This window comes from Ranitomeya imitator, chromosome 7 (assembly GCF_032444005.1).
Source record: "Ranitomeya imitator isolate aRanImi1 chromosome 7, aRanImi1.pri, whole genome shotgun sequence".
NCBI lineage: Eukaryota > Metazoa > Chordata > Amphibia > Anura > Dendrobatidae > Ranitomeya > Ranitomeya imitator.
Window position 1 is genome coordinate 89,100,159 of NC_091288.1, and position 15,638 is coordinate 89,115,796.

The 15,638-nt window shown below is 41.2% G+C and overlaps 1 protein-coding gene across 2 annotated transcripts in view; it reads right to left on the reverse strand.

Annotated features, from left to right (window-relative positions):
• Window positions 1-15,638, reverse strand: part of LOC138644800 (aldehyde oxidase 1-like) — a 252,342-nt gene that overhangs the window by 197,600 nt on the left and 39,104 nt on the right. For both annotated transcript variants that reach the window (XM_069733618.1, XM_069733619.1), the window contains 5 exons: window positions 9,474-9,582; window positions 3,756-3,882; window positions 2,194-2,255; window positions 2,066-2,116; window positions 1,626-1,703 (listed from right to left, as the gene is read on the reverse strand). In XM_069733618.1, the coding sequence (XP_069589719.1) occupies window positions 1,626-1,703; window positions 2,066-2,116; window positions 2,194-2,255; window positions 3,756-3,882; window positions 9,474-9,582 (427 nt within the window). The remainder of the gene's footprint in view (window positions 1-1,625; window positions 1,704-2,065; window positions 2,117-2,193; window positions 2,256-3,755; window positions 3,883-9,473; window positions 9,583-15,638) is intronic.

Genomic DNA, 15,638 nt, shown 5'->3' on the forward strand with positions numbered 1-15,638 from the left:
TTTGATGGTTAGGCTAAGGAGGGGTTAACGCTTTTCAGATCACTTCCTGTTCATTTTTTATATATAAGCTATTTGCTATGAAAGTTTTACCAATACCTGATGAAGGTGGCATTCAGCCGCCAAAATGCGTTGTGTGTTCAGCATTTTAATAAAGTTCGGTGCATTTTATAACCTTCTGTCCTTATCCATAAGTCCAGCGTTCCACCGGACTGCACATTCTTTCCTATAATTCTGTTGTTGGATGTCTCGGGACCAGGGGCTCCTTCCCTCTCCCTAATGCTAGTGGCACCCTAGCTCACCCTGTTCTCCGATTACTTCTGATGGTGAAGACGCCGGGGCCACGTCTTAGCTCCTGAATCTGCCCTCAGTCTCTACCCTTCCCCCACCCAGGGAAGAGGGGAATAACAGTGTACCATAATACACCAACTAAACTTACAAGGTAATATGGGCAGAGATAAAGGAAAATACCAATCATGCAAATATTCTCACACAAACACAGAGGGTAAACACTGGGGAGTGGAGGATTGGGTTAAACCAAAGTAGGAGAAGGAAAAAAATCAGCACACAACCAAAACCTAGAAACAGTTTCAGATAGATCTAACAAGAATCCAACAAGGAGGTCTGCTGCTATTCAGGTTACTAAGGGAGATCCCAGGGCCCACCTAAGGTTTCTCCAATTCTTCGGTGGGCCAGACTGACCCTGCACTCAGTTCTCCTGCCTTTATAGAAGCACCATGCATGTACAGTCAAGGGAAATACATAAATGTTAAAATGTTAAATTACTGCCTATCTGTTGCAAGTTTTAAGTATTTCTTTCTTTTAATAGATCAAGAATTCTGTGCAAATTGGTGTTGTAATGTATCTTAATAGAGTCTGAAGCTCTGTTTTTCCCTTGCAAAGCAGTGCACTAAATGCCTTTTTTCCCTTCACGCAGTTAAAGGTTCAGCCTAAAGATGAATTTATAGAATTGTGCATTGTACTATTTTTTTTTTAAACGGCATCGGATCTGATTTTTTATTCTTTAGATTTCCCGAGTTAAAAAATGAATACAAACAAAACTATTTTGCTTATGTACCACTAAAAATGGCACCTACTTAAAGTAGACCTATTCCTACAAAAAAAGAAAAATCCTCATGCAGACACGTGAAACAAAAACAAAAATAAATTGCAACAGCCTGAATAAGAGGAGAATAAAAAATAAAGTCATTCTAGTTGTCATGATGGAAAAAGACCTAGTCTTTAAAAGGTGAATGGAGAGGTGGATTTGTTCTTATACAAAGTTGCAAATATCCTGCATAAACCTATGAACTGTTCCCATTTTTACATTATGGTATTACTCCATGATTATGCAGGAAATTTATTTCTCTGTATAACAAAAAAAATGATGCAGCAACCATTATAATGATATATGCCCCTTTGGAGCCATAAAGACCTCCATCAGTCTGCTAGAAGACATGATGCCAAGAGCTGCAGGGTCTTTATTACCTAACTCGTGCCATGGCTTCTTTATATGACTTGTGATGGTTCCTTAGGAGTTACAGGACGTACTCTGTGTGTCTCCTGCAGTTACTACTGCCTTATCAAACAAAGTTGGAAATCTACTGAGTTTCATTGCTTAGACTCACCATCAGCTCAGGGGGGAATATAAATTCTTGTGTTGAGTCCAGAGGTAAAAGATCCTGTTCATTAAAGAGTTTTGGTGACTGTAGAAATAAACGTGAAACATGTGAAATGTGAATTTGTGTTAATTTGTATCTATTGATGACTATGGTACGTATTACCATTTACAACAAACAAGCATCTTTACATGTACTGAGTAACATATCAAAATGTCTATGCTATTTTGTGGAAATCTTCTCAAAGGATGGTGTAAACCAAGCAACAGACACACACCACCCGACTTTCAAAAAATTAAAAATTAAAGCACTGCTAAAAAAACAACTTTCAGCAACAGATACATTCCAATTCAGTCATGGGTAAAAGGGTAATTTCTACATTATTCGTTATTTTCAAAAGGGTAGAATGCAAGGCAAAATAAGAGAAAAGTCAAAGATCAATACTATACCTTCATATCTGGCAGCATATTTTTTCCATCTGTTTTGTTTAAACAGCAACTCTAAAAGTAGTCAAACAGCCAATTAGTCAGAGATAGAGGGAAACAAGAAAGATGCTAATTGTTAGGATTTTACATACCTTCTCAAAAGTCCTAAAACCATCCAAAATTGGTCTGTAACCGGTGCATCTGCAAAGGTTTCCTGTGCATGAAAAATAATGACAGACCATCTTTAGATGTTCACATCGACATCAATGGATGCAAGATGTACAGAATAGGTGGCATAAAGTAATACTTTATAGTAAGAAGATGACAGAATGTAATAACTTCATTCTAAATATATTAGATTCTGAAATATAGCACAAGACATCGTTGGTTAATGTCCAAATGTAACATAGCATCTTTTGTACAAACACAACAACCTCTCTAATAATCACATTGTTACAATCGCTTGTGTTCTGGGGTATGATATTGTATAGGAGCTGAACAACTACTAGCTGTCCATCTCCAGAAATGAAGCTTCAATGCTCTTGGGCCCCAGTACAAAATGTCACAATTTAAACATTAAATGCAATAACTTTTCATCATTTAAAGTTGTCCCTACACATAAAAGTCAAGGGAACCCAATTACAAAGATTGCGCATTGATCGATGTGTATGGGGGCAGCCTGAGAATGTGAAAAAAAAGCCTTTGGTATGTTTATTTGCAATCACTCTAGCTACACTACATGCGCTGCTAGTATTTCATATTATGAGAGTGATTATAAGGACAGAGTCAGATGGCCATATAACACGGACGAAGATCACATCGCAATGCTCGGACTGTCTGGCAGCTCTCCTGACTGGAGTGTGACAGCTGCATAGTAATACATGCTGTAGTGGTCAGGAGAGCTGCTGGACAGTCCGTGCATTACGCTGCTATCATAGCCAATGTTATATCCTAGTCTGACTGCATCCTAAGGCTTCTTAAAGGGAATCTGTTAGCAGAATTTTGCTACCTTATCTCATAGCAGGATGATGTAGGCAAATAAACCCTTAATCCAACGATGCATCAATTAGTTTAATGGGTGCAGCAGTTCTGATATAATCAGATTTCTTAGATGCAGCAGAGCTGAGAAAGCTAACCCCACCCACGCCAGGCTCTGTATGCACATTGTCTATTGACAGTGAGCTGCTGATCAGAGGAGGAGTGGTAGAGTGGGGCCAGAAGGCACAGGCCAGCTATTCACAGCAATGGTAATGTCCTACTAATAAAACTTTCATTGTACATAAATAACAGCACACAGCTTGATAAGTGACACATCGTTGAATTCAGTGTTTCAACCCCTACTTCATAAAGAGAAAGGAATGGATAGATCCAGCACTTCAAATAAAATCCCAAATTTTATTTCCATTGATTAAAACATGATTCCAGTGAAAAAGTTGCATACTACAATGGATGAATGTAACGTCCGAGGAGAATGTCCCAAGAGAAATTCAATGTCCTGGTTAACACGTTTCGAAATGATACTTCTTGTTCATAACCACATAAACCATGTTTTAATCAATGGAAATAAAATTTGGGATTTTATTTGAAGTGCTGGATCCTCCCCTTTCTTTCTCTTTGGATAGGTGAGCTGATCATACTTTTGCTTTCTGTAAACCCTACTTTATGCTGTCTTCAGATTGCTATCAAAAACATGATACAGTGACTGAATACCTACCAGATAAGTATTCCATGATCTCTTGAATGGTGGGCTCTGGGTTATTTCTCAGTAAAGAGTACATGGACATCACCATCCCAGGACTACAGAATCCACACTGTGAACCATGAGCTTTAGCTAATCTCTCCTAATAGAGTGGACATAAAAAACAGAAACTAGTGGCAGTACTGGCAGACAATGTAATGGTTATTAATAATCAAAATGACGCACAGGGTCCAATTAGCATTTCATTAAAACAAATTGTAAACTTGTAGCCTCAGCTTTTCCAGTCAAGATCTCACACATTAGTAAAACGTTTCCTCTTTATCGAAACGCTATCATTCATATTATTCTAGAAGCCAAAAATAAAAATATAGGTATAGTGGTGCAACGAAAGGAGAACACATGGAGGTAATGCTCACATTGAATTTTATTATATACTATAAAAGTATATAAAGTGCCAAATTATATATATATATACAGTATAGACCAAAAGTTTGGACACAACTTCTCATTTAAAGATTTTTCTGTATTTTCATGACTATGAAATTTGTACATTCACACTGAAGACATCAAAACTATGAATTAACACATGTGGAATTATATACTTAACAAAAAAGTGTGAAACAACTGAAATTATGTCTTATATTCTAGGTTCTTCAAAGTAGCCACCTTTTGCTTTGATGACTGCTTTGCACACTCTTGGCATTATCTTGATGAGCTTCAAGAGGTAGTCACCGGGAATGGTTTTCACTTCACAGGTGTGTCCTGTCAGGTTTAATAAGTGGGATTTCTTGCCTTATAAATGGGGTTGGGACCATCAGTTGTGTTGTGCAGAAGTCTGGTGGATACACAGCTGATAGTCCTACTGAATAGACTGTTAGAATTTGTTTTATGGCAAGAAAAAAGTAGCAAAGTAAAGAAAAATGAGTAGCCGTCATTACTTTAAGAAATGAAGGTCAGGCAGTCTGAAAAATTGGGAAAACTTTGAAAGTGTCACCAAGTGCAATGGCAAAAACCATCAAGCGCTACAAAGAAACTGGCTCACATGAGGACCGACCCAGGAAAGGAAGACCAAGAGTCACCTCTGCTTCTGAGGATAAGTTTATCCGAGTCACCAGCCTCAGAAATCACAGGTTAAAAGCAGCTCAGATTAGAGATCAGGTCAATGCCAGACAGAGTTCTAGCAGCAGACACATCTCTACAACAACTGTTAAGAGGAGACTTTGTGCAGCAGGCCTTCATGGTAAAATAGATGCTAGGAAACCACTGCTAAGGACAGGCAACAAGCAGAAGAGACTTGTTTGGGCTAAAGATCAGAAGGAATGGACATTAGACCAGTGGAAATCTGTGCTTTGGTCTGATGAGTCCAAATTTGAGATCTTTGGTTCCAACCACCGTGTCTTTGTGCGACGCAGGAGGGGTGAACGGATGGACTCTACATGCCTGGTTCCCACCATGAAGCATGGAGGAGGAGGTGTGATGGTGTGGGGGTGCTTTGCTGGTGACACTGTTGGGGATTTATTCAAAATTGAAGGCATACTGAACCAGCATGGCTACCAAAGCATCTTGCAGCGGCATGCTATTCCATTCGGTTTGTGTTTAGTTGGACCATCATTTATTTTTCAACAGGACCATGACCCCAAACACACTTCCAGGCTGTGTAAGAGCTATTTGACCAAGAAGGAGAGTGATGGGGTGCTACGCCAGATGACCTGGCAAGATGATGGTTTGGGGCAAGCTGGACCGCACAGAGTGAAGGCAAAGATGCCAACAAGTGCTAAGCATCTCTGGTAACTCCTTCAAGATTATTGGAAGAACATTCCCGGTGACTACCTATTGAAGCTCATCAAGAGAATGCCAAGAGTGTGCAAAGCAGTCATCAAAGCAAAAGGTGGCTACTTTGAAGAACCTAAAATATAAAACATATTTTCAGTTGTTTCACACTTTTTTGTTAAGTATATAATTCCACATTTGTTAATTCATAGTTTTGATGCCTTCAGTGTGAATGTACAATTTTCATAGTCACGAAAATACAGAAAAATCTTTAAATGAAAAGGTGTGTCCAAACTTTTGGTCTGTACTATATATATATATATATATATATATATATATACTCATTATGAAAGGAGAAAACAATGGCACAAGAAGTAGGCCACATCAATTAACACAGCATAAAAGATTAATGGAGATACTGTACACATAGACTTAGCTTGTCCTAGACACAATGATCAAATCTGTGTATAGCATAAGCTATGAATCATAATGTGAGTGCATTGATCAAAAATATCATGCAAGCATGTAAATATGTATCCATATCAGCAAACACATATGTCACATATAAAAGATATCATAGTCATAAGTGTTTAAGCTGCTAAGAGGAGTTGTTTGATATATACAGTGGGGGAAAAAAAGTATTTAGTCAGCCACCAATTGTGCAAGTTCTCCCACTTAAAAAGATGAGAGAGGCCTGTAATTGACATCATAGGTAGACCACAACTATGAGAGTCAAAATGAGAAAACAAATCCAGAAAATCAACTTGTCTGATTTGGCAAGATTTATTTTGCAAATTATGGTGGGAAATAAGTATTTAGTCATTAACAAAGGTTCATCTCAATATTTTATATATATATCCTTTTTGGCAATGACAGTGGTCAAACGTTTTTTGTAAGTCTTCACAAGGTTGCCACACACTGTTGTTGGTATGTTGGCCCATTCCTCCATGCAGATCTCCTCTAGAGCAGTGATGTTTTGGGCCTATCGCTGGTTAACATAGACTTTCAACTCCCTCCAAAGGTTTCCTATGGCGTTGAGATCTGGAGACTGGCTAGGCCACTCTTGGACCTTCATATGCTTCTTCCGAAGCCGCTCCTTCGTTGCCCTGGCAGTGTGCTTGGGATCATTATCATGCTGAAAGACCCATCCACGTTTCATCTTCAATGCCCTTACTGATGGAAGGAGGTTTGTACTCAAAATCTCATGTTACATGGCCCCATTCATTCTTTCATGTACACAGATCAGTCGCCCTGGGCCCTTTGCAAAGAAACAGCCCCATAGCATGATGTTGCCACCCCCATGCTTCACAGTTGGTATGGTGTTCTTTGGATGCAATACAGCATTCTGTCTCCACCAAACATGACGAGTTTTGTTTCTACCAAACAGTTCTACTTTGGTTTCATCAGACCATATGACATTCTCCCAATACTCTTCTGGATAATCCAAATGCTCTCTAGCAAACATCAAATGGGCCCGGACATGTACTGGCTTAAGCAGGGGGGCACGTCTGACACTGCAGGATCTGAGTCCCTGGCAGCATAGTGTGTTACTGATGGTAGCCTTTGTTACTGTGGTCCCAGCTCTATGCAGTTCATTCATTAGGTCCCCCTGTGGTTCTGGGATTTTTGCTCACTGTTCTTGTGATCATTTCGACCCCACGGGGTGAGATCTGGTGTGGAGCCCCAGATCGAGGGAGATTATCAGTGATCTTGTATGTTTCCATTTTCTTACTATTGCTCCCACAGTTGATTTCATCACACCAAGCTGCTTGACTATTGCAGAGTCAGTCTTCCCAGTCCAGCAACAATTTTGTTTTTGTCTTTTGGTGTTCTTCGACAGCTCTTTGGTCTTCACCATAGTGGAGTTTGGAGTGTGACTGTTTGAGGTTGTGGACAGGTGTCTTTTTTACTGATAACAAGTTCAAACAGGTGCCATTACTACAAGTAATGAGTGGAGGACAGAGGAGCCTCTTAAAAAATCTTAAAAAAGAAGTTACAAGTCTGTGAGAGCCAGAAATCTTGCAATGTTTTTAGGTGACCAAATACTTATTTTCCACCATAATTTGCCCAAAAAATCTTGCCAAATCAGATAAGGTGATTTCTGGATTTCTTTTCTCATTTTGACTTTCATAGTTGTGGTCTACCTATGATGTTAATTACAGGCCTCTCTCATCTTAAGTGGGAGAACTTGCACAATTGGTGGCTGACTAAATATTTTTTCCCCACTGTATTCCATGAATTCATATCCATAACTGAGGCAAATATCTGTGCCAATATTGAGGTCTACCCAAACAACAATCCCCGAAATGGTGTGGTAAAGTTTTCAAAAGTGAAATGTTATCCATTGTCCTTGCCGCACCAATGTCCATCACATACTGCCTTACTCTAACTCTTAATTCTCTAGAAGTCAAATCAACATAGATCATGGAGGCCCTGCATGTTGCATAATAGAAATTTGCGGTGCTGTACATTATATGATGGCTGATGCTGTACTTATGTTTATCATCCGCTCATTCAAAGGAAGCACAGTGAATGATATTGGCTCAGGCAAGACAATCTGCATTCATTGATTGTCATCAACTTCAATGTTGATATCCAAAAAGTCAACCATTTTAACACTGTACTTGTGGGTGAACTTGATGTTAAATGGATTTCAGTTAAGTTGGGCCATAAAAAGCTAAAGCTGCTCTGCAAAAAAATAAGATCATCTATATATCTAAGCCAGCACTACAAATGGTCCACACTCCCAACGCCCCATCACCAATGGAATGCATGTTAAACAACTCCTCTGTATAGCTTAAACACTTATAATTTATAGTATATAATAAAATTCAATGTGAGCATTAACACCTTATGTTCTCTTTTTGTTGTTAAATTTATTTGACTTGCTTTGGGCCATACAAGAACTTGATCTTTGTGCTGAATGGCTCCTTTTTTCTTTAGAACTATGTATTTCACGGATTGAATATATCTAATAGTAATGCATAGTGGTCTGAAATATGCCAAACGGACACTTGTTTGGCACATGGTGGGTGATTTCAGCCCTAAGATTAACATTACCACAGAATTTGAGCAATGAGCTTTCCAGGCACACACGCGAAACATACTTACTAATTGTGATGTGAACATAGCATCAAATACAAAGCAATATATAGATGGAGTGGGCAGCTCCTGGACTCAGCTGTTTGTTCTGTTAATTTTCAGCACTGGGGTCCAGGAGTCAACATAGGACTTAAAACAACATCTATATAGAGTTTATAGGTTTTCCCAAGTTTGTTCTGCATACATAAAACATACTGGTAGGTTAATTGGCCTTATTTTTATTGTCGGAAATTAGATTGTGAACTGTACTTGGGACAGATGTTAATAATTTTTTCAATTAAAATTGATTGCGCTTCAATTGTTGATCACATGAGGTGAATGTAATATTTATTTTTTATTTCTTAACCCATTCATAGCTCTAAAAATAAACTAGTAAAATGGAGGGTAGCCACTATTTTAACAGAATTAAGCTAATTGAATCACCAAAATTTGGGGATTTTGTTGAATCAAAATTTTTGCTAAAATTTGCAACAAATTTGGAATCAATTTGTTCATCTCTGATGCTGATATCTATTTAGATACATGACAACAGGTTTCATCCTTGACTATACCAAAATCAGTGTCCTTCTGTTGTTATCACAACAGCTACGTGCCTGTCCCAGGTATCCTGGGTTCCACTTCCTTCCCCTGAGTCCGCTGCCGTCTGATCTCCTTCACATTGGATTTTGCAAGTTGCCCAAAGCGGCTTGTTAACATCATCTCCCAGTCCCTAGGCTTCTTAATGCCTACTTAGACACTCACCTGTGTTTTAGGATTAAGACACCTAGTCCAACCCTAGTCCTACCTGGACCTATGGCTGCAAGGATGCATCTCACCAGCTGAGCGCAACAATAACATTATTCTAACAATTATCACGTTTACCTGGACTGGGTGCAGCCTGATGGATGAATTTCCTATTCCTTCTGTTGTGGTGATTGCCATTCCATGCAGGGAGCAAAGGGGAAGAAGGCATGCTGTAGCTGGGTAATGTCTATAGGTTGGTAAAGGATTATGAAATAAAAACATTTACCCTAAATAAATAATAAAAAAGGAAATAAAAGAGATCCAGATCTCAAATTATATTGAATGTTTTCTTACAAAAAAGCATTGCAAATTATATTTATTACATTTTCCATTGGGAATAAATATCACACTTTTGGTGGCTGCCATCTCTTTTCCTGCAGCAGCTGCCGGAGGAGCCTATCAGCTTACTGCACACTGCTCTGCAAGCAATAGGCATGTTGTTATCATTTAGAGTCCTTCTACACAGATTAGGAATTAGAAAAAAGTTTTTGACAGTTAGGGTACCATCACACAGTGGCATTTTGATCGCTACGATGGCACGATTTGTGACGTTCCAGCGATATATCCGTGACGTTCCAGCGATCTCGCAGTGTCTGACACGCTCCTGCGATCAGGGACCCCGCTGAGAATCGTACGTCGTAGCAGATCGTTTGAAACTTTCCTTCGTCGTCTAGTGTCCCGCTGTGGCGGCATCATCGCATGGTGTAACAAAGGTGTGCACGATATTGTATACGATGTGCGCATAGTAACCAACGGCTTCTACATCGCACATGCGTCATGAAATTATCGCTCCAGCGTTGTGCATTGCAAAGTGTGACAGCAGTCTACGACGCTGGAGCAATATTGTTACGATGCTGGAGCGTCACGGATCGTGCCGTCGTAGCGATCAAAATGCCACTGTGTGACGGTACCCTTAGGGTGATCAATAAGTGGAACAGGCTGACACGAGAGGTGGTGAGTTCTCCTTCCATGGAAGTTTTCAAACAGAGGCTGGACAGACATCTGTCTGGGATGATTTAGTGAATCCTGCTTTGAGCATGGGGTTGGACCAGATGACCCAAGAGGTCCCTTCCAACTCTACCATTCTATGATTCTACCCAGCGCCATAAACGTGAATGCTGGATTTCCTTACTATCACAGTGATGGCATGGGCATGGAAGCTTTCTATGTGTCATCTGTGATATGCAGCGGGAATACCACAACAAAGCTATGGTCACACTAGCAGTATTTGGTCAGTATTTCACATCAGTATTTGTAAGCCAAAACCAGGAGTGGGTGATAAATGCAGAAGTGGTGAAGTGTTTCTATTATACTTTTCCACTGATTGTTCCACTCCTGGTTTTGGCTTACAAATACTGATGTAAAATACTGACCAAATACTGAACATGTGAACATGGCCTAAATAGTGACTGTGGCACTGGTTTGACAGAGAGGGAGCACCTTCCCACCCCACTGGAGTCCATTTTAGTTAATATGGGTCTAACAGAGTAGCAGTGTTGCAGTGACCGGCATCATAAATAACTTATTGTGTAACTACTGTATTGTAATGTGATCCAAAACTATGTAAAATGTGGTTAAATGGAAAAATAAGACTTGATGCACACAAAAAGCCTTATAGTGCAAAGAGAAAACAAAACATGTGAATTGGTGCTTTCTTGAGGGGTTGAACCAAGTTTGGAAGTAATCCCCTATTTATATGATAAAGGATAATTAACCGATCCCTGAGGGTCCGGCCACTGGGGCTCCCGACGATCCTGAGAAAGTTGCTCTGTCATGATCCATTGGAAATGAGCGAACATTGAAAATACACCTTTCCATTCCATTCATTCTTTATAAGGCTGATAAAGATAGCAATCTGGAAGTTATACCCCATCCTATAAATAGGGAATAACTTTCTAAATTGGTACAACCTTCTGTAATGCCCATAGAATAGCATGTCCTTGCAGAATAAATTCTACATAGATATATGGAATCAGGAAAGGGAAAGATTGTGGAAACCACAAAAATGCGACTCTATGATCCAAAATTGAATGCAAAAAGGTCTTTTATTTGGACATAAAATTAACACTACCGGAAAGAATGTGCAAACAGTATGCAAAAAGTGTAATCGTGCAAAAAGCTGACGATTGGGACAGAATCCACCATATACAATAAACAGAGTTATTATTCAGTACAAATCACATATGTAGATAATGGCATATAGTCACTAGGGATATTATAAGCTGTCCACCACATATACTTAGGAGAAGAAAAACATAAGACCATGCAATATTCAGATATCAATTAAATAGGTGTCCACACGTGTCTATCTATAACTTAGTCCAGAAACCATGTTGTGGTAGTCAGTGCTTTGACAGCCATCACAAAAGAAACCAGTCTTAATAGGTAAATACCTAGTGAATGAGACTGTGGCACCTGTTGCCAAAGGGAGAGACTGCTGGTAGAAAGTTACCTTAATGCCAAAAGGATGGGGATCCTGAACCGCTCGTCAGCTGGTTATATTAACCTAGTTTCCTATATTATTTTTATGCACTATTACTCTTTATATTTATTTATTTACTGCAGTATATTTGCTGACTTTGTTTTTATCTTAGGTTTTGTCTGTTTAGTGACCAGTGTGAACATGCATCTACATGCTCCATGCTCACCAAGTTCTAGTCCAGGTCATTTGTATCCTTAGATTTTATGCTGAAGATAATTATTTTATTTTTAGTTTTTAACTAGCTGAAGAGCCCAGGGTTGCCCGGGCATAGTAACTAACTGTGGTTAGTTATAACAAATTATAATGATTATCCTCCATCCCATAGTCCAGTGACCATATACCCATCATACACATCCTACATCCCATAGTCCCGTGCCCAAATACCCATCACACATCATCCATCCCATAGTCCCGTGCCCATATACCCATCACACATTCTCCATCCCATAGTCCCGTGCCCATATACCCATCACACATCCTTCATCCCATGGTCCCGTGCCCATATACCCATCACACATCCTCCATCCCATAGTCCAGTGCCCATATACCCATCATACACATCCTCCATCCCATAGTCCAGTCCAGCGCCCATATACCCATCACACATTCTCCATCCCATAGTCCTGTGCCCATATACCCATCACACATTCTCCATCCCATAGTCCCGTGCCCATATACCCATCACACATCCTTCATCCCATGGTCCCGTGCCCATATACCCATCACACATCCTCCATCCCATAGTCCAGTGCCCATATACCCATCATACACATCCTCCATCCCATAGTCCAGTCCAGTGCCCATATACCCATCACACATCCTCCATCCCATAGTCCCGTGCCCATATACCCATCACACACCCTCCATCCCATAGTCCAGTGCCCATATACCCATCATACACATCCTCCATCCCATAGTTCAGTCCAGTGCCCATATACCCATCACACATTCTCCATCCCATAGTCCTGTGCCCATATACCCATCATACACATCCTCCATCCCATAGTCCCGTGCCCATATACCCATCACACATCCTCCATCCCATAGTCCAGTGGCCATATACCCATCATACACATCCTCCATCCCATAGTCCAGTCCAGTGCCCATATACCCATCACACATCCTCCATCCTATTGTCCTGTGCCCATATACCCATCACACACATCCTCCATCCCATAGTTCTGTGCCCATATACCCATCATACACATCCTCCATCCCATAGTCCCGTGCCCATATACCCATCACACATCCTCCATCCCATAGTCCAGTGCCCATATACCCATCATACACATCCTCCATCCCATAGTCCAGTCCAGTGCCCATATACCCATCACATATCCTCCATCCTATTGTCCTGTGCCCATATACCCATCACACACATCCTCCATCCCATAGTCCAGTGCCCATATACCCATCATACACATCCTCCATCCCATAGTCCAGTCCAGTGCCCATATACCCATCACACATTCTCCATCCCATAGTCCCGTGCCCATATACCCATCACACATCCTCCATCCCATAGTCCAGTGCCCATATACCCATCATACACATCCTCCATCCCATAGTCCAGTCCAGTGCCCATATACCCATCACACATTCTCCATCCCATAGTCCTGTGCCCATATACCCATCATACACATCCTTCATCCCATAGTCCCGTGCCCATATACCCATCACACGTCCTCCATCCCATAGTCCAGTGCCCATATACCCATCATACACATCCTCCATCCCATAGTCCAGTCCAGTGCCCATATACCCATCACACATCCTCCATCCTATTGTCCTGTGCCCATATACCCATCACACACATCCTCCATCCCATAGTTCTGTGCCCATATACCCATCATATACATCCTCCATCCCATAGTCCCGTGCCCATATACCCATCATACACATCCTCCATCCCATAGTCACATGCCCATATACCCATCATACATATCCTCCATCCCATAGTCCGGTGCCCATATACCCATCATACATATCTTCCATCCCATAGTCCAGTGCCCATATACTCATCACACACATCCTCCATCCCATAGTCCCGTGCCCATATACCCATCACACATCCTCTCTCATAATTCCGTGCCCATATATCTATCATACATATCCTCCATCCCATAGTCCCATGCCCATATACCGATTACACATCCTACATCCCATAGTCCCGTGCCCATATACCCATCACACATCCTCCATCCCATGGTCCAGTGCCCATATACCCATCATACATATCCTCAATTTCATAGTCCCATGCCCATATACCAATAATACACATCCTCCATCCCATAGTCCAGTGCCCATATACCCATCATACACATCCTCCATCCCATAGTCCAGTGCCCATATACCCATCATACACATCATCCATCCCATAGTCCAGTGCCCATATACCCATCACACATCCTCCATCCCATAATCCCGTGCCCATATACCAATCATACACATCCTCTATCCCATGGTCCAGTGCCCATATACCCATCATACACATCCTCCATCCCATAGTCCAGTGCCCATATACCTATCATACACATCTTCCATCCCATGGTCCAATGCCCATATACCCATCATATACATCCTCCATCGCATAGTCCAATGCCCATATACCAATCACACATCCTCCATCCCATAGTCCTGTGCCCATATACCCATCATATACATCCTCCATCCAATAGTCCCGTGACCATATATACCCATCACACATCCTCCATCCCATAGTCCTGTGCCCATATACCCATCATATACATCCTCCATCCAATAGTCCTGTGCCCATATACCCATCATATACATCCTCCATCCAATAATCCTGTGCCCATATACCCATCATATGCATCCTCCATCCCATAGTCCCGTGACCATATATACCCATCACACATCCTCCATCCCATAGTCCTGTGCCCATATACCCATCATATACATCCTCCATCCAATAGTCCCGTGACCATATATACCCATCACACATCCTCCATCCCATAGTCCTGTGCTCATATACCCATCATATACATCCTCCATCCAATAGTCCTGTGCCCATATACCCATCATAAACATCCTCCATCCCATAGTCCCAAGCTGGGTGGCGCTGAGCAGGGAGTTCCTGGGGATGTGCTGTTATGTAACCTGGCAGTGTGGCTCTGTGTGTGGCTGCTGATGATGCTATTTTCTATGCCAGTAACAATAGAGCGTGGCAGTAATAGAGGAGGGGGTGATTCATTTCTGTCATGTGCTCTCTGCTCCTTTCTGGATTCTAGATTTCTCCCACCCGGTCAGTGTCTGCTGAGGTGTTGTGGAGTGGGAAAACTGTTGCTAATAGCAACTAGTGATGAGCAAGTGTACTCGTAGCTCGGGTTTTACCGAGCACGCTCGGGTGGTCTCCGAGTTAGTATTTGTTAGTGTTCGGAGATTTAGTTTTCATTGCGGCAGCTGAATGATTTACAGCTACTAGCCAGCCTGAGTACATGCGGGGGTTGACTGATTGCTAGGGAATCCCCACATGTATTCAAGCTGGCTAATAGCTGTAAATTATTCCGCTGAGGTGATGAAAACTAAATCTATGAGCAGTCATAAATACTCGGAGACCACCTGAGCAACGAGTACACTCGCTCATCACTAATAGCAACCAATCACAGCTCAGCTTCTTTTAAACAGCTCTGGTGAAATGAAAGATGCTTAGTGATTGGGTGGGGCTATGTGGAGTGGGCGTGGCCGATGCACACACATACACTCATTTATATATATATATATATATATATATATATATA